A 20,570-nucleotide genomic window follows, 5' to 3' on the forward strand; every position below is an offset into this window, starting at 1 on the left:
GCCAGGAACTAGCCAATTGCATGTAGCCTATGCGAATGTCAAAATAAACAGAAAAAACGTGGTCTGATCTCGACTGTGTCAGGTGCTTTAAATGGTTACTCGTGCATGCAGGTGGTCATGAAAATACACACAATTTAAGTTCCCTTTTTCCGTGATGGTACCTCCCAGAGGTAGCCTACATTCTTGCACCAAATCAAGCTATTATTTTTGTTTAAGACATTCGACACCACGTCTTTTAAGATTTTGCAGTTGGTACAAATTCACTGAAGATTGTAAAATCACAATGCCTACTCCCTGTGTCTGCCAGTATAATGCACACATCCTGCCCTTAACCCACATTTGTGTTTGTAACCTTAAGCACCATCAGAAGCTTCGCCAAAGGATGCGAACTACGAAGCCAGAGCAAAGACATAAATGCTCTGAATGTCACAATTCAATTTGACTGACTTTTCCTGATGGATGGGCCATCGACGCATTTACAAATCTAGTTTCTAACTAGGCCTACTGTATCTACACTTTCAAAGGTATCTGGATCAGCTGCAAAGCAAGTTTGGTATTGGGATAACAAATGGAGACCTTATTTGGTGATTGATTGCAGCCTGGATTAAGCCTGTGGTGCGTATGGGTCGCAACAGTAGGCCCAAACTTTACCAAACGTACGATAGCAAAACATTCAACATCTACATTTATTTTAAATAGTGTGCTAGGGCTGCATGGAACGTATATTTTTTATAATACATCCAGTAATCTTTTGTTGAGTAACCGACCCGGCAGCACCCCCTTCCTGCGTTTCAGTAGCAACACACTGGAACTCAAGGCTATTTTGGTGCCCTGTAACTTCAGGTAAGACATTTAATTGATTCCCTGCCGTTGTGCATGGAATGTATAGGCTACTATTCTGCACTTTTAAAAGCAAACCGTTTATGTTTTTCAAGTGCTGCCGCCGTGCAGTTATGTTTGATTCTTAGTGTAACCTGGTTGATTTCAGTTGTAACAGGCCTACGATACCATCATACAGTTTGTGTTTGAGTTTTTAACGTATTGGTTCTTCGTGTAAAAGAGAGAGCTTGGTAAAGTTATCGTCATTGTTTAATTGAGGCGTTCATAATACTATGATCTGGGGTACTCAGCCAGTCATGTGCTTTAAGGATAGTCACTGTGGGGATCTCATGAGAGGTGTTCAGTGGCGGAAATTGCGCCCAGAGCCTGTAAACAAGTTGTTGAACTGTCAACCAGTATCATTTTTTTAGAGCGATGATTCCATTTATTTGCTTTGGACACACAATTAGGGAGTGCATGTCTTCAGTTGACAGAATTGTCTTTAATTTTGTGATGTGCGTTCTATTAAACACCCAGCAGTAGTTTAGGCTCCCATTATTTTATAGGCATGTCCTTCATATCAATTTAATATAATAATGTATCATACATTATTCAGTAAATATGCATGTTTTCTTCTTTTGTTTTCTTCTTTTTCTTCTTCTAGCTGTAGTATGCAGCCACACAAGCCTCTCCATTTCTGGGTGTTTGTCTGAGATGTGTACTTGTAGTCCATGGACTAGGACTCCATTATAGTGGTTGTTGATACTCTCCACCTGATAGTAGACTTCTAATTCTGTCTGTCGGCTCTTCTGTTACAAAGAACCAATGCTTTAACTGAGAGTCAAACAGTCCTGAGATTTCTGCCAGGGAAAATGAATACCCTCTAATTATAAATTGACTTCAGCACTGCTGGGAAAATGGTTTTCAATAATAGTTTCCTGGTGATTACATCTAAAATATTATTAGTAATGATCTCAGAGCCTCTACACAGACAGAGAGAGCTACAAGGACTCTGCAAAGGAGCCTCCAGTATATTTAGAGAAAATCCATTTTAATAGCGTAATCGATACATGATTCAGCTTGTAGCCCTTTAAAAAGTCAGCGAGTACACAAAGGCTGACCTTGGCTCTGGCTATGATTACCATGCCACTGTCGGGTTGCCATGACTAATCTTGCCACTGAAAGCCTCTGAAAAACCTTGACAAGCTCCTGCCCCCTGTAGTAATTAAATAGAACTGCATATTGGTACCTGCTGTACTGTAGCTGATACAAAGCACAGGGTAAAATCAATGAATCTAATAGAAGCAATATGTTTAGGTGGATAGATTTAGCCTTCTTTTGCTCAGTCTGTAAGAGGAAAATAGACAAAAGCCTCAGATATGCGTCTGTCTGCCAGGTGTTTACTATTCTATTGCTCAACCATGAGCTGTCAGTGCCAATAAATATGATATACCCAAATTCATATGAATTTATACATAATACAAGTTGGTAACTACCTAGCATCTGGCTTCAGAAGTGTTTTCGAGAGGGATTTCAATGTCAATTGTGCATGGACATAAAACACATTTTAATTCAAAAACAGCCAAGCCACTATGTAATTTACTGGGGTGTTTTTACAGTGACAAACTATTTATTGTGCTGAACATGGCCCTGAGCAGGACCTGAGCAAACTGTTCATGTGTTTGTTTGCTTACGAGCTAGGCCTAAATAAGAGCAGGTGATGTCTGATTGTCTGGCTGAACTGAGGGGAGTGTTGGACATGGCCTCACACTGTGTCGTTAGTCTCATAGCTTACCTTTCTCAGAGATGGGAGAAGAAATGTACCACACAGGTCCATAGACTTTATCTTACCCACTTTAAGTGTCATCAGCCACATATGATACACATCTATAAATGGTATTGATCAACATAAAATTTGGATCAAAATTACTTCAGCTGTACTGGAAGTTTTCTTTAGAGGCATGATCTCTGTCCTCAAAGCCCGACAGGAAATATTAGATTTTCATTCTACATTCTGCAATATATCAGATGCATTGTGCCTGCTTTGTTATTTCCATCATGCTAAAACGGAGGGTTCATTTCCTATGTCACACTCGACTGGCAGGCATGGTGATATGGGAATTATGTGGCAAAGGCAAATTGGATTAGAATTAGTTTTTACCCTCTTCAAAAAAATCAATTTCTCATATGCAAGAACACATTTGAACATGAATGTGCAGGTTTTTAGGTGATGCTAATGGAGGGAAGAGATCATGTATAACAGCGTAGTCCCAGTTGCCAAGCCTTCATCTACCACCCGTTTGACAGTTTACAGGAGGGGTCTTTGTACATTTTGTTTTGCTGGCACAGGGCCATAAAACTGCACGTTAAAAGTGGAAATCAACTGAAAGAACACCGTTTTTTGGAGGGGCACAACATTATCGTATTGTTTTTGTTCAATGAATAAATCTGCAGTAAAGGAAAAGAGCAAGTGAAAGTTGTCTAAAAGCAAAATCTGTGCTCAAATATGCTCATGATTTCTTAGAAACACCACCTTGTGACGTTACTGTCACGTTTTATATTTACTACCGGTCATTATATTCAAGTAAACTGATTACAATTTCCACATACTTAAAAGTTCATGGTAGTCATGAAAGCGAAGCCAAGATGAGCACAGAGAAAGAATACATTTGTTCTCAGTTTTCTCATTATTAGAAGAGCCGCAGCTGCCAGGCCTATCAAAAGACTTCTGCTTCAGGCCATGTCAGATTCAATCACAAACAATTCTCTATAGTAATTGCCGTTGTTCTCTATTGCCATAAAAACATGCAAGTCTTAAGTGGAAAATGTGCTGGTGTAGGCTGCTTTATGAGTAGAGAGCATACCTAGGTCAAATTTGATTGAGCTTGACTAACACAATGGAAACAATGAAATACCTGACCCATTTGGCACAGCACAGAGTCCAGAACACAACATACTTTTTCCATCAACAGTTTTGAGTTCAGTAAGGGTACCTCTGTCGGTTTTGTTTAGCTGGAAGGAAAAAAACTTACTTCAGCACTCATTGCAAGGTTGAATGCTTGACAAATGACTTTTGCGGTTACAGTTTCTGTATCTGCCACTTACTTATTTATTTACATTATGAGCAATGGCGGGCCCCAGACAGATTTTACGTTTGTACAGCAGTTTCTTTATGCCTAGTAGTTAAAATGACACATTGCTGTATGTAGTGAGAGTGCAGTGGGGGATGACAGAGTTGGGGGATGCTGTGCTGTAGGAACTGGGCAGTAAATAATTGGGCATGGGAGCACCTCCGGAGTCTTTCTCTCTAGGCACCTCCACATATGGTGCAGCTGATCCACCCCCTGCACCCGAACCCCTCACACCAAGGGCCAGACATGCGATGCAAGCCTCCCCTTCAACACAGAGGTAATAAAGAGAGATGATGCCATTTTTATGACAAGAGGCTCCCAAAGATAGAGACACTGTGTTGTTGATGGTGATGGTGATGATGATGTGGGGAGTGTATGGGGTGTGGTGGGGGTGGAGAGTGAAGAAATGGTGCATTAACTCAATTCACCACTTCTCTACGCATGTTCTTCGTCTTCATATCTCTCTCTCCACACCTCTTCTCCTCCTACCATTCCTTCTTTTTCCGCTCCTTGCCCCAGCCCTCATGGGTTTGGTTGCCTCCCTCCCCCGCCCCCCACCCTTCTCTCCTCCTGTTCCTCCACCGGAATTATTACCTCCCAGCATCTCAGCAGGCCTGTGTTTCCAAGGCAACAAGGGTTGCTGTGTATCTAAGTTTGTTCTAGTCCAGGCAATTGTCATTATTTTATTATAGCCACAGTTGCGGGTTGCTAAAAAAGGTGAAGTTAAAATGTGTATCAGTAAATAACTGCCATCTGTTTCATAACTTTTCCTACTTGAGAGTCTGTGCATGAGGACATTTTAAAACAAACTGGGAGGGTGTTGAACACACAACTTACAAGCAAACACAAAACAGGAAAGATTCAGTCAGTACATTGCATAATAGTCTGATCTCACCCAACTACAGACCTTCTTAGAAAATCTAGTTTTAGCCCACACCTGTTTTTCAGCATAAGGTTTTAAACTTCCAGAAGGGTCATACGTCTTACGGCATCGCCCCGAAATCGATCTAAAGACGAACTTCTCTTGCAGTGGCCCAAATTTCAGTTCTCTGACTACACCGTCTGCAGTCAGATACTAAAATAAAACGTATCTAGGGAAAGGATGAATTGATGGGGAAGAAAACTTCAGGACTTGTTTTTGAGTTAATTCTTTTATAAGTTTTGAAGTGGTGTTACTGTTTTTTTTTATGTCTCTGCAACTGACAAAAAGGATTTATTAATCTGTTTTTTTAAACAAGAAAATAAACGGTTTATCGGTGACTTTTGTTAATTACTGCCCTCTCCTGTATTGATTACAAGAAGCAATTAGAAAATAAGCTCAACCCTTCCCCGGCCCTTGCCTGTCAACTGTCAGTGAGAATAAGCAAAAAAAGATACCAGCGGAAAGGCTAACCTTAAGAAACATCACAAACGTTCATTATCATGCTGGATGTGGCATTCACCAGGATGTAACGTGATATTTAGCAGAGGGCTTTTTTCTCTCCCCTCTCTGCTAATTAGCATGGAGGAAATGACCTTTTTCTTTGTCACAGGCCTCCACTGTGGCCCAGGTCCAGAGGCAAGGAGATGACACCTGTTCCTGCTGAGATAGCTCCCTCTCAGTCACTCCACATGAGCACAGGGGCTGAGCTTCCCCATTCAAGAAAAACAAGTGTGACAACACTCATTCATTAGACTTGATTTGGAGTGGGAATTGACACAAGAGAAGTGGAGAGTGTGCTTTCTTTCTTTTTTTATTATGTTAAAGACCCTGAATTAAATCAATTGCCAATGTGCTTGCCAAGTCTGGCATGAGACCAATCATTGTGACAGATCATATGGCTATTCACAATGCTGTTTAATTCTTGTGGGTGTGCCTGAGGTAGAGTGCAGTGACATGATGTTGGTAATAAAAGTCAATAAGACAAGCCAAAGAGAGGAACATGTAACTGGTGACAAAATAACAGCCGAGAGATAAACTGACAAGCTTCCAGTGGAAGTTCTCTCTCTCTCTCTCTCTCTCTCTCTCTCTCTCTCTCTCTCTCACTCACTCACTCACTCAGTCACTCACTCACTCACTCACTCACTCACTCACTCACTCACTCACTCACTCACTCACTCACTCACACACACACACAATCTCTCTCACTGTCCCCTTCAGGGAGGCAACAAGACGTTTTGCTATCTTGCTGCCTTAACCACACACACATGTGCACGCACACACACGCATCTCAAACACACAGCTCCCAGGGAAATAATGATTCCCCCTCTGTCCTCCTTTCCTGGCATACCTACAGCACTGAATCAGTGTCAGAGCAGTTGGGGAAGACGGGCGCAGGCTGTCTCACTCGCCTGCTCTTCTGGGTCCTAACACCAGTGTGAGCTGTGTCGGACGGACTGGAGGGAAGCAGGAGAAAGACAAAAATCAATGGTTTACTCTCACAGCATAGGGAGAGTAGAGCACAGACCTGAGACTGGGGGTTGATGAGGGACAGGGACTCTGGAGGAGAGAGACAGACGGCTCCACTTGCTGTAAAGCTTGGCTGTCCACCCCTCAGCAAGTTGTCAGTCTTGGGGTCTAGCCCGTACCTGCAGGCTCATACATCCACATAGTTAATAAAACAGGGAGGAGATAGAAAGCTACAGAGAAGAGGGGAGAGACAGAGGAAGAGAGAGGGAGGGAAGGAAGGCAGGAAAGTGGGAGTGAGAGAAGGAATAAACTGGTAGGTAGAAGGTGAGGGAGATGGTGGAGGACTAGTCTGAACCGTGTCATTATGAACTGGTCCCCAGAGGTTTCTTATACAAAACAAGATTACATTTTTGCTCTCAGTGTTATTTCAGTGTGGTTAATGTCTTTAGTTTAGGAGCCATGAGATGGATGGGGAGGGAAGGGAGGTGTGAGGTGAATCCGAAACAGAAACAGAAAATGTTCATTATGTCCTCGCTACATTGTGACTTTTACCATTAGTGGCCAAGAATGTGTACCACCTAACAGTTGATAAGTAAGTTAATGAAGTTTCAGTTCAGTGCTTGATATCCAATTAGAATATTTTGATTTGTTCATGGATTTCTGTACTCATTCAGCTGAAAAAGAATCACCAAATCAACCACCATAATCAAACCAGAGGCCATAGATAATCTTAGATCAATGCTATTTTTAATCCTATGCTCTATTGAGCCCTCACCAATGAATTCAAAATATTGTGAGTGTAGGGATTCCTGAGGGGGCTTTGGTTCTGTTGGCAGCCATCTTCTCTCTTTTCTTTGTTCACAACATGGAGGGATTTGCTAAGGTGCTAATTCCCTGTACAGTACCCATACAAAGATGTTGGCTAGTAGCTACAAGTTCATAATCATTATCCATGTAAATCGCTGATGTACAGCTGGAATTGATTGAAACGTGAAAGTGGCAAAAGATTAGTGAGAATGAAACAGTATATGGGATTTTCGTGGTAAGTGTGCAGCATGGTCACTGGTTATTGCAGCGCTTGGCTTGTTTTTTAGAATGAGTGTTTTCCATCATCAGAATAGACTTGCAACCAGGCACTGTGACCAATCTGTCCTTCTCTCTGTACTGTACAGTAATCCTACACCATAGTCCTCAAGCTCCTCCAACATAGACTTGCGAAGTAGTCTGAGGAGATGGGGGATGCTTGTCAACTCCCCGCAGCATCTCTGCCTTTGTTTCATAGTGGTCTAGGCGCCAGGTGCTCGGCCATGTTGAAGGGTTGCTTGGGAGTGTCATACTTTTGAGAGCAGCTGTTCACAGGACTTCAATCCATCGACCAAATCTACTGGGATGATTGAAACCTCTGCTCTAGCCAGGAGTAAAATGGCTAAAATGATTGCTGAAGGCTGTCTCTCCTCACCGTCACAACATTCCTCACCTTCTATTCCTGCTCTGCAGTCTTTTCCAAATCTGGTTGCAAATATTGTCTCTCTGTGGCCCCGTGGACCCCATTCACTATCTGAACTCTTAAGGCTCAACCTTGGGGTTTGGTTCGACAGATGAGCAGGGGGACACAGGGGAAATGTTTACCTCTGCCTTTCCAATGGCCTCAGTCAAGAACCTGCAAGAAACAAAGCCTTAAGATGAGTTTCTGTCTCAGTGGTGGTTAAACGTTGTGACCCCTCACCGGTTTTCCCAGTAGACTCAGTAGAAATAATGGAACAGTGAAATGGAAAAACAAGGCGAGGATCTACCCATATTCAAAAGATTCACAGATGTGCCCAGACTAGATGACTTCATTGAGTCTCTGACAAGCAACAACAATACATGTCAATTGACATGTGGAAATGAACATCCCATTAAAGGATACGACTGGTTTTAAACAGTGATGTGTTCCCGACACATGACTGTCAGTGTCACGACGTGAGGTGGGGTTGGACCCAAATGCAGGGGAGTACCGAGGCATAGCGAGGAACACAGGTTTAATTCTCAAAACGGGAAACAGACAGGGTACACGCAGGGACAAAGGGTAATGCTAAGAAAAAGACTGGACACAAAGCAGGAACCTAAATACACAGAAACAAACAAGACACAGGTGAACACAATGAAACTAACGACAACTGAACGAGACAGGTGACGACAATGACAGGGAAACACTAGGGCAGGGCAAAACCAAAAACAATAGGGGGGCACGGCTGTGGCCGTGACAGTCAGGCTCTGCTAGAGGTGAAGTCCTCATGGCTCTGTTAAATGTAGATATGATGCTGTGGCAGAGACAGACCTTGACACATGGTTTCACAAGGTTGTCAGGAGACTTCTAAGGAAAGGGAAACAGAGAAATAGGATCACTCCCCTGAACTGCTCCTTACACAAAGCTACCTATTGAATGAGTCATATTAAAGTCTCATTCACCATGCCAGAATATCTATATTTGAAGGCTGGTGACATTTTCAAGGCCTGCATTTTGAAAACCATTTTATTGTGTCTGTGTGTAAGTGTGTGTGTGAGTTGTTGACTGAAAGCAAGCGAGTACGTAAACCTAATGCATGTGTTTGAAAGGGTAAGACAGGAGGGGCTTGTGTTGAGAGTATTGATTAAAGGTCTCAGGACACTTGGAGGTAGCGCACACATCAGTTTTACCCATGGCACCACTGACAGTCGTCTCAGATGAAGTGGAGAAAGCATGTTGATTAGCCCCAAGGGAGAGATCAAGGGCACTCCTTAGACACGTCTCACCCCCACATTCATCAAAACAAACAGCTTTGTCCTGTCCTCGTGACATTGAACATTCACATTCAAGATCTTTCAAGATCACTGCGGGGAAAGAAAAAAAGCTTGATGACTTGAATGAGCAAAAAACGATACAGTCCGTTCTAGAAGGTAAATGATGTATCATCGGTGTCACACAAGACGGTACATTATTGAGAACGTATTTCTTGAGGGAATACATATTTAACATTTGAAGCTTACGTTGTAGTTGTGGATTAGGTTATTGATCGAACAGTTTGGGGCTCCTCAGGTTCTCTCCCAAGAGAACTGACTGGTATCCATCAAGAGGAACAACCAGGGGGCACCTCGCCAAGATGACATATAGAAAGAAAGAGAGCAAGAAGGTGACAAGTCCTCACACCTCTGGGATCCACTGCATAATGACAGTTAGGTTATGAATCCCGGCTGCTTGTCCAAAGGTAGGTCCGCAGAGATGTCTTACGGGGCCATCCTTGAGATTCGACTTTATTGGAAACCATTAGAACCCCCCCCCCCCCACACACACACACACACACACACAGACACACACACAGAGCCAACCCCCCTTAGCAACAAGGCGCTGAAGATATCCGCTCCTTTCAGGAAGCGATGACGGCAGAGTAGTGGATTGATGCGCCAGAAAGCACGAGGCATATTTTGTGCGTGTCAGTCATGGATTGCAGATTTAGAAAAGCCTCTTAGACTGACACAAAAGAACCATTTTCTCCCCTTCAAACTAAACAATACCTGTTCGTGTTATAGCAAGACTATCATTAAAATAAAAGGAGACACCCTGGGCTTGCTAGAGGAAAGTGATGCTAATCGTCTTTTTGGAGCTAGAACTGATCCTTTTTTAGTGTGTCCCCCTTTTGGATGCATTTGTTATGTGGAAATTGGAGGTCAAATATCATTCCCTGGTTACTATCATGGAAATCCTTGAGAATGCATCCCTGATGACACACAATAGCCAATCTTTATGACATTTGCCTATTGCTCTCAGATTAAGTCTGAGAAATCTACTTAAACTGTCAGAAGCAGTGTGCAGGGCTAAAGCAAATGTCAACACGTTTTATTCACACTTATGTTGAGGAACTCTTAACTATTGTTGTGTCCAAAAACTGTATGAAACTACTATCACTGAACTGGTTGATAGTCCTGACATGAACTAGCACTGAACTGTCTGAATTATCCTGAGATTACCTCACTGACTAAGAACTGAAGGGTTACCTGAACTAGCATTCACATAAAGAACAAGACACAGCATATAACAAGATCGTAGTTACCTTAGATGAACTGTCACTGACCGAAGGTTAGGCCAAGTAATTAGGAGACATGGAAAAAGGCCATAACTGGCCTGTCCCTCCTTGCTGAAACTGCCCACAACAACATCTTGGCAATGTGCTGTCATCTATTATTAGCAATTTTCTTTTTGTTGGAAGTAAACATGCTAAAACCTTAGCTATGATATGAAACATGCAAAACCACTGCTCCAGATTCCTGGATGATGGGGGGATGGAAGTTATATGCAGTTAGGTATTCCTGACTGAACTTTCAAATAAAGGACTTTTGAACCAGACTGAAAACTTTAGACTCTATATACTCCTACAGTAAGTTTGACACAGTTAGTACACACACAGCAAGGTCCTGTCTTTCAGCCATACACCAAACTTTAGACGTATGCTCTGTCTCTCTTTCTCTTTCACACACATACACACACACACACACACACTGTCAAGGGAGAGGAGCAGATTAGAAATGCCAGGCCTCAGACAAAAGACAGTACGGTAAGGCTGTCTCAGAATTCATTGTCATTAGCTGTGGGAAGGCGAATCCTTTTCAAACTCATTACTTAATAAAACTCTGATGTCCCATTTAAAAAACCCATTTGTACTCCATCACTGGCAATGCTCTCTCCCTTTGCCCATCACTCCACACCTTCACAGCTACTAGGGGAAAATGGAAATAAATGGCAGGTTTTGTAAAGATTTGCTCAAGGATTATGTTAGCGATGTCACTAATTGGAGAAAGTATAGGGGTGATCTAGGCCTCTTGGATGAACAATCAGTTCTGTAAGCAAAACATATGTTTTGATGTAAGCCACCCTTAATTCTGCATTTGCTGAGAGGCAAAGTTGTTAAATGTCATAATGGTGGTTTAATTTTAAGTGTAGGCAAGTTTCACACTTGCCTAATGAAATTTAGAGCACTGTTTGAGAACACTGCCGGAGACTAATAGAATACTATACTGAAAAATTGTCTCTAAAGCACTAAAGCTTTCCAGGGAATTTCCAGACAATGTGTTTGGAAAGTCAGACTCAAATCTTGTGTATTGCAAATTTCTATTATGTAAGCAATTTCTTACTTCTGTCAACAATATGGAGGTACAGAGGACCAAAAGCAATTGCTATTTCCTGGCAGAATATCCATTTATTCAAATGTTGACAAAAGGAAATGACACATTTTGTGCTCTGTGCAATCATTGAACAGCTCTGTTTATATACAGTTTATACATTTGTATAGATATAATCTCTTGTCATATGTACGTAAAATGAGTCATAACCACCCTTTGAATACTCAGAAATATCAAAGACCCTATTTATTTTGGCAATCTAAGGTGTAAAAAAGCCATTATCTTGAGAATTTTCAAAAACATTCATTCAAAGATGTGATTAGTGGCAAAATTCAAGTCAGTATTTGTCATCCAGTCCCAGATACCAGCACTGTAATGGCTCTGATGGTAATCCAGCCAAAACTAGAAGAGAAAGATGAAGAGAACCCAACAACAAACAATAAACTAACATCAGTCCGAATCAACATAATATTTGTTCACTCTGCCCCCCCATCCCTCTTTTTCTCTTTCTCTCTGCGATTCTGAAAACGCACTTGAGCACGTAGTGTAGGCTATAGCATCAACGACAATGTTGCAGCAGAACACATACCTCCTCAAAAATCCTCACTTGCAATGTAGCTCTGACAGGCAGTTTTGGTTCTAAGAAATGCTAATGAAACGTAACAAGAAACATTGAGGAGGAGGGTATCTGGATACGAAAGAGCCAATTACAAGTTTGCATGGATGTCCTCGTGTCGCAGCACTTTGTACGTGACCCAGTAGAAGATGTTGAATATGAGGAAACTCAGGGGGAAGACAGCTCGTGATATAGTATCGATGCGCTTGGCCCGGTCCACAAAGCGTTTGCGGAGCGCCTCGCTGTCTTGTACGGTGGCCACTCGGGGCGGAGGGGCAAAGACCGAGGCGCCCTCCACAGTGGTGCCATCCTTGGTCTGCAGGCAGTGACCCAGGCCATAACCCCCGAAGTAAAATCCACGACTCTCCCTCACCAGTTCCTCTTCCTGTGGAATGAAACACATTGGAAAACAGATTGGCCTTGCTGTCAACTTGGATGAGCTCATAGGTCACCTCTCCTCAGTGGGTGATTTCCAAATGCAGGCAAATGGGGTGTAGTTGAACAAGAAGGGGAAAGTGGAGACGGGGAGAGTGTGACGTCTCCAGAAGTGTCAGGACACCAAGCATGCTTGATCATTTGACTTGGGATATGCCTGGAGGTTCGTTTCCAAACAGCATTGTTCTGCTGTCGGGATAGATATTTTAGGTCAATAGGTTTAATCCAATTTGGATCAAATTAAGATCGGGTTTGTGTGAGCCTACTGCAGAGACTTCTCAGACAGAAAAGAGGCAGTAATGAAGCTGCTGTTTTAGAATCAAATCTAAAGTTGAATTACCAGAGTTTGAAAAATTAACCTCCATGTATTTTCAATAAGGACACACACATTTTTTCTCTCTCCAAACTTACCGAATTAGGAATGACTCAAAATTGCTCAGCAAAAGTCAGAGTCTGAACAAAAAACTCACAATGGGCCTCACCATGTGATGGATGGCAGGGCACTGTTTCCCACTGAGTAAAAGACCCTATTCCCTCTCTTTCTAGAGAATATTAATCGACATGTAGCTTAACTCTGACAGTCCTCTGACACCTTGAGAGATGCGCTTTGGCAGGGAAATTGGAGATGTGGGATCTAAATTGGGTGATTAGTAGTCTGGGTGAGAGCTCTGAGTGAATTGACCTCTTGTCTCTTTCTCTCTTTGACCCTGGCAGCTCTCTGGTACTCCGCCTAACTTCACATCTCATCTTTGGCTGGTGGATTTGTCAGGGAGCAGTGATTGGAAACTACCCTTTCCTGTCAAGAGGCCTGTGGTCTGTGTCTCACCTGTGTTAACTTTGTAAGAGAGACTGAGCCCTGTAGCATGTGATGTATTTGTGATCAAAGTCATTATGGTCTTTCTGGTCAGTCTAACCATTTCAAGTCTAAATTCAAGTTCCCTCCTTCCATTAAAAGTTGTCTCCCTGGGTTCTCCTGCTCCCAGGCTGACAGTAGAACATTCTGGAAACTCACCGTTTCTCTGTGGGCTCGGTGACAAATTGTACCTTACAACAGAGGGATGAAGAGTTGTAGCTCTTCTTGCACTGCTTAATTATCTCCTCTACTTCTACCTAAACGATACAGTGCATCATGTGCTGAAGTCTAATGATGCGTTTCACCAAAGATAATAGGTACTCAGCCTCTCTGCTCTGCTGTCATGGCCCCTGTAAGCTAGCTTCAGTTGCTACGTACTTTGTGATTTGTTGTGCGAGTGAGTCATGAAATGTCCTGTAATGCAGTGTTCTGGGGAGTGTGGTGTGGATGTGTTTTTAGTTTTAAATGTGAAGGGTGGTGTCATGTGTTAGCCAAAAGCTGTGGGCTAAATGTATTGTTCAGGAAAAAAGTACATCACCCATTTAAAAATCAGCAAGGACAGTGTTGTCAAAACCCAGTGATGAGTACATGCCAACACTCTTAAAGGACTTCCTTGGAAGAAAAAAAAAGTTGGCACTCTCTGACGAGACATTGAAGGTGAAACACGTTTGTTCTCAAAGTGATGACAGGGGAGGACAAGTATACATCTGGAGCTGAAAACACAGAGGGGCACTTCACTTGAAATCAACCCCAGGACAACCCTTGACACATGGATAAAGGAGAGAAGGGTGGGATGGTGGAGGGAGAGAGGTCAAAGAGGAGAGAAAAGCAAGTTAACTTGGCGAGCAGGTTTACAAGACTGGGGAGTGAGGGAACATTCGGCTTGGGGGTTCAGAGGTCGCAGGACACATTGGGTTTGAGGGTCAGGGGTGACAGGGGTGACAGGGGTGAGTTTTACCCTGGCACAGGTGCTGCAGTGCTGCATCACAGTCCCGTTGTTACCAGGCATGTCGGTCACTTTCCCCAATGACTCAACACTTCCCGGCATACTTGCAAAGACCTCCGTTGAAAGAGAAAGTAGAAAAGTTGGGGGAGAAAGAACTTAAGTGTTGCTATCAAAGCCATCCGGTTATCTGCGTATCTAGATGAGTGATTTCCCCTTGTTTTTATGTTTGGTTGGTTCAAGATATTGATACAGAAGGTGTTTTTTACTGAGGTTTTACACTTGCAAGGCTCTTGTGAAAAGAAGCTGCCTTGGCTTCTTAAAAATAAGATTTCTCTTAGTACTAATCTGCTTTTCATGTTTGTTTTTCCTGAAAGCAATGTATGTTCCATGCTTCGTTCAAATTCAGTACCTGCACTGAGCCACAAATAGTAATGAGAGATGTGGACATCAAATTCATTAAATATGGCAGTGCATGACTAAACGGAAAAAAAGCCATGCTATTTAGCCTTTAAGTTGGAGAGGCACTGATGCATGCACGTTTTGGAAGTGATATAATTCATCATTCACGGCTGTAGCCAGGGGAGTTAGCTTTGAAGACTGTGAAGAATATCCTCCAAAATGTAGCATTTGTTTTTTTTAAAACATCCATGTGTGCTTTTCAGTTTGAACAGCTCCGCAGTGCTCAGCACTCATAAAGAACATGTCGGCTTACAGCCAGGGTCAGAATGCTCTCTGTTTCCTCTTCAGTTGAGCTGAGGACCTGAGAGGGAAATATTGATTAAACCTGGCTGGTTGGTGGTGTTAGGTGCACAGCATCGGCCTGTCAACATCTCTCTCAGCACAAGGCCAGACATCAATTCATCCCAGATGGACGGTTCGCTTGCAAAACTCACTGGGAGTAACATTGCAAATGATGTGAAGAGGAGGAGAAGGAAGAGAGGGAGGAGGATGTGGAGGAGTTCTTCCTTACTCCCACAAAGCCTTCTCTTCAGCCCTGGTATTGATCCAGGGCAAGCAGACCGTCCAGTACATGTACATGATTACTGCATGAACAGTTATAGAGCTCTTCCTCAAGTCTGGGAAGCTGCCCAGCTCTCTGAGCACCATAACATACAATGTTTTGACACTTTCTTGCTTTTCAGAGCAAATTCTCTGTTTCACAGAAGTTGTCTGTCCACAACTGGCAACACATTGGATTGGTTGTTTGACTCAGTAAAGGTAAATCGACTGGGAAAATCCCAAAGTTTTGCTGCAACAGAAATTAAGTGGAATAGAATAAATAGTAGGAGATGGTCATTAAAACCTTCGTGTTTTGGATGCTATCACTGTCTCACAGTGACCTTCTGTATAGTGGTTCTGCTCTATAGTCTCAGTTACTCGCCACGTTCTCCGGCAATATCAGGTTGGTGGGCAGGTTGTTGTTCCATCGACCAGCCGTAGAAAGGAATGACAGGGGAGCGGTTCTGTGCAGGTCAGTGCTCACCATGGAAACAAGCTCATCTCCCTCATGTAATGTGACAGCCAGATGTAGTGTGGTGCTGTTGTGAGTGCCTAAATATATGGTACAGCAACCCACAACAACAAGAGGCAGAAGTCAGTGTTATACGAGGAGACAGCAGCGCCTATGTGTGTGTCTGGTAACTGTGTCAGTACACCTGTGTGTGTCTGGTAGAGTCTGAGTGTGTGTGTGTTTCCACTCACTATTCTCTGCCGTCGTTGTTTCTTCCTCAGCCTGATGAACTCCTTGTGTTGCCGCGAGACAAAGTTGACCGCTGCGTACTCCAACAGAGCAGCAAACACGAACAGTAGACACACCGCCATCCAGATGTCAATGGCCTTCACGTAGGACACCTGTACGAGAGGAGACGCAAGGTCACCTGCTTATCCTTTACCAATCAATGAGGCAGGGGGTGGGGGGCAGAACCGATAATGCTCTGGTCATCCCTCAGCCTGGGATTTTATTGACCCACATTCCACGGAATGGCCCGGAATAATCTAATGAGTCACCATAACACAAGAGCTTGACACACAGCCTGGGGAGAGGTCAGAGTCAAGAGCCAGGGAAAGCCCTACTCAGCAGCGTCCACACAGAGAGGATGTGTCACAACATGTCAGGAACATCAGCTGGGGGATGGTCACATGACACATGCTGGAACTCACTGCTTGTTTGCAGGCTATCATCTGTGTGCACTCACTGAAATGTAAGTGGCCCTTGGGTGGATCGAAGAATCTGCCAAGTGTCGCCTTTTCTGCTGGCATGTCCTTCTCGGTGTCTCTCCTTCCCTCTCTTCTTAGGTGTCAAACTTCAATCATTTCTAGCATTCTGACTTCCCCATTCCAATCTGCTCCTACACAATTAGTTAAGGGGATAGTGTGGGCCAACACGTGTAGCTAAGGCGACAGTATCAATCTGGACCAGACCAACACTGATCTGTGGCTAGTGTCGCTATTTGTATGTCGCTATAGATGTGCTAGTGTAGCGTGTGCTAAGTTTAATACAATGTAAAAACTCATGTGAAAGTAGTGCTGCACTGTGACGGCTCCCTGGCTGTACGAGCTGAGCCGAAGCGTCTCGCTGGGTACCTTAGGCAGCGAGGCTCTGGAGCCTGAGCTCTGGGTCGTCATGGTGAGCACCGTGGTAATCCCCAGGCCCACCCTGGCGGGCGCGGCGTCCATGTTGATCCAGAAGGAGACCCAGGAGAGGATGACGATGAGGAGGGAGGGGATGTACATCTGGATCAGGTAGTAGCCCATCTGACGCTCCAGGTGGAATTTGACCTCGATGCAGGTGAACTTCCCTGCAGTCACACAACAGAATATAGTCAGCAAAAGAGCCAAATGAGCTTTAGAAAATAAATCACCTGTCATTTTTTTCATCACCTTTTAGAAAGGTTGGAAAGAATGGTTTGGAGTTCAGTAATTACCTCCAACCACTACCAAGTAGACTAAATCAACAGTGTGGCCAGATGGGCAGATACTAGATGTAAAGCCCCAGCAGGAAGGTCGTGTGATGTGCGTACTGAGGACAGTGAGTGGTCCTACCTGTGTTATAATGCTTGGTGCAGTAGCCCAGGTCCTTCTCCTCCTTCAACACAAACTGGGGGAGAGTCAGGTCCTCAGCCACTTGCACGGCCGGCCCGTCACTCATCCACTCAAAGAACAAGTCATTCATGGTATACCCAACTTTGGTATGAGATCGAGGGAGAAAGATACAAAAAAGAGAGTGAGAAATAGATGCAACAGCATAGACATTTTCATTGAAGGAAAGAGAAAGGTGGTGGTGGTGGTGGTGGGGGGGGGATGTTGGGGGCATGAAAGATAAGGTGACATCCCTCAGTCCAGCTGCCAGCCACCCCCCCCCCCCCCCCCCCCCCCCCCCCCCCCCTCCCACCCCGGGCGCTGAGTGTTTGTCATTAGAAAGGTCACACGCCACAGTTTCCCAAGTGACAGAACGGAGGTTTGAAGGTCGAACACAAGGGCGCACGTGAGGAGCATTCATCCACGTCAGCGGGTGATGTTAGCACACCCATCGAGCTGATGGCTTAATGGATAGGTTGTGTGAGGTTGCCCTCACACTCCTCCTAACATGTGTTTGCACCTCTAAATATTTACAGACCTTGTTGGTTTGGCGAGGTTCTGGGAAAGCTCACACATCACCTGACTATAGCTATGTGTGACCACTCAGATCATGTCAGGTGACTATAATTACCCTTGCACAAATACACGACACACACACACACACCTCGTCCACATACACACATTCACCTTTGGAGTGCTGGTTTCTCCTCAAAGGTTCCATATCACAGGTGCATTAAAAATGCATGCGGCATGCAATAATGCCTTGGAAACTCTTGACACATTTGAATAATACGGATGTCTATCGGGTCCCCTTGGGGCCCGCATTACAAATATCAATTATTCAAGATATTATCCCTCTGTTCGCTCCACTCAACGAAAGCGAAGACCACTAAAACACACTTATCTCACTCCTGAGGAGAGTTCCATGTCATTCACACATCCTTCTCTCATGAGCGAGGGAAACAGCAATGTTTTCATAAGGTGGTGAAAAGATTGTTTTGCTGAGCAACAAAGCATTCATTCGTCAACAATCGAATGAATGATTCAATGTGTGAAGTTAAAAAGGCGAGGTGTGAGGCGGGCAGTGAATGTGTTGACTAGGTGACAAAGCTGAGGAAATGGTTTGTGCTTGAGATGTTCTAGGGTGCTGTCTTGATATTATTAAAAGCACAGGCTATAGATTAGTGTCTGTGCTGAACCCTGGAATTGCGTCACACAGACTTACTGTCCAACGGAAGCTATTTATTTCTATTTCATGATTCTGATTTGGGTCATAAGAACACATGACAGCTTAGAGTCAAATTTGAAGAAGGATAAACTGCACATATAGGACTTTGATGTGCCACAATAAAGCATAATCTTATAGATAGGGCTATTTTTATCTACATGAGCCCAGGGCATGATAGGCCAGCAAACAGCCCTGGTCTTAACTTTCATGTTAGGATCCCAAATATATTTATTTCATTGCAACCCCCTCCCCTGCACAGTGTACATGCACACCACACACACCATACCATCTCTGTTATTCATCCCTACACTGTTTCTTGCTCTCTCTCACACACACACACACACAACCCTTCCTGCGTGAATAGTGGGGGGCAGTGTTGGCACAGTGTGTGGTTGTAAAACCTGAGTGTCCTCTCAGTGTCCTCGTCAGCCAAGGTGATGACACCCTTGGGGGGTGTACTAACACTTGTCAAAATCTGAACTGGCTAGCCGTGTTAGAGCACGGCTGAGGATGCCCCCCCCTTAATCAGAAATGATTCGGTCTCTGCTAATGGTGCTGACAGGTATTAAAACCCACCTGGTTGCCTGTCCGCCCGCCCTACACTGCTGGGATGACATTCCCCTGTTTCCTAGCCCTCCAGTAGCGGAGCATCTAGGAAAACAGGCATGTGCAAGGATTGCCACCTAACTAAATGCGTTATGTATGTCAATGCATCAAACTGAAAACATTGATTGCAAGGGAAAAAACAAGAGATGCCTCCGTTATTGAGACGGATAGAGGAAGCAGATCAATATACCAATACACAGCTTGCCTTATACAGGTGTTTTAGATACAGTATCTTGGACTGCCAGCTGAAGATGAATTTTTCGCTTCACTGTGCTCATTTGCTATGACTTTGGTACTTTTTTCTCACTGCGGTGGAATTAAGCCACCAAAAAGCTATAGAGGTGGGTCATGTAATATAAGAACACAAAATGAAAGTTTCATTATTGATACATGAGAAATTGGTTTCATGAGGGCAGATACTATCTGTGACAAGGGCAAGGGGGTGTTGAATGGACTTTTGTTCTATTTTCCCTTACCTTAGCTTCGATCAACGTAATAAGGTAGGACATGTTATCCACAAGATTTGCCAGGGACTTTACTCAAGTTCCTTTTATGAATTGGTTTACAATTTAGGTCTGCTGAACATGAATTCAATTAGCCTTCAGAAACATTTGTGGCTGAAAGCTACAATTTTAATTTGTTCCTCTGGGTTACCATACAATTAACTGCACAGTATAATGTCAGAAAGCACAATCTTCATCTCATTAATGAAAGCTAAGAATGCGTTAGAAAAATGATTAGGCTACATAAGAAACGATGGTGAATTAATTTGACTCTGTGTCGAAGAATACGTCATAATAAGCCAGAGTGTGAAAATGGAAAGGGAAGCAATGAAAAGAGGAATGGTAGGGAGGAAAATAAAGGACTCACAGCTTTCAAGCTGCATGGTACAGGTCTGAATGTCCATTGGGAAATTCTTCAAGTCCATAGGGCAGGACAGGATAAGAGTCAGCCTGGGATAGACATGCAAAGAGAGAAAAGGCACATATAGGTAGTGAAGGTAAGCAGGGGATGGATAGAGTGAGCAGAATTACAACGTAGGTCTGGAGTTAGACGCAAAAACGACAGATGCAGAGCTGCAGGCTACTAAAGGGAATTCCGCTCAATTTAAACAAGACACAGTCTTTCTTGGCAGGCGTTTTTATAGTGTACACCCATGATAAACATCAAATGTGACCTAAATGGCATTTTTCCTTTATCACAAAAGTAGTTTTCAAAGCACGAAGTAAGTTACGGTGCCAATTGATTGCACGACTCTTCCGTAATAGCAAACTAATTGGCGAACATATCCCTCTTTTTATTTATTGCCACGCTGACGCATTAAGCCTTCAAG

General features: G+C 43.6%; 1 protein-coding gene across 1 annotated transcript in view; it reads right to left on the reverse strand.

Annotated features, from left to right (window-relative positions):
• Positions 1–11,597: 11,597 nt before the first annotated feature.
• Positions 11,598–20,570, reverse strand: part of glra4a (glycine receptor, alpha 4a) — a 29,377-nt gene continuing 20,404 nt past the window's right edge. Inside the window, exons 5-9 of the mRNA XM_047021351.1 lie at positions 20,108–20,190; positions 17,368–17,508; positions 16,909–17,123; positions 16,027–16,176; positions 11,598–12,476 (exon numbers count right to left, since the gene is read on the reverse strand). Of these exons, the coding sequence (XP_046877307.1) occupies positions 12,183–12,476; positions 16,027–16,176; positions 16,909–17,123; positions 17,368–17,508; positions 20,108–20,190 (883 nt within the window). The 3' untranslated portion in view covers positions 11,598–12,182. The remainder of the gene's footprint in view (positions 12,477–16,026; positions 16,177–16,908; positions 17,124–17,367; positions 17,509–20,107; positions 20,191–20,570) is intronic.

This window comes from Hypomesus transpacificus, chromosome 1 (genome assembly GCF_021917145.1).
Source record: "Hypomesus transpacificus isolate Combined female chromosome 1, fHypTra1, whole genome shotgun sequence".
In the NCBI taxonomy this organism is placed as follows: Eukaryota; Metazoa; Chordata; class Actinopteri; order Osmeriformes; family Osmeridae; genus Hypomesus; species Hypomesus transpacificus.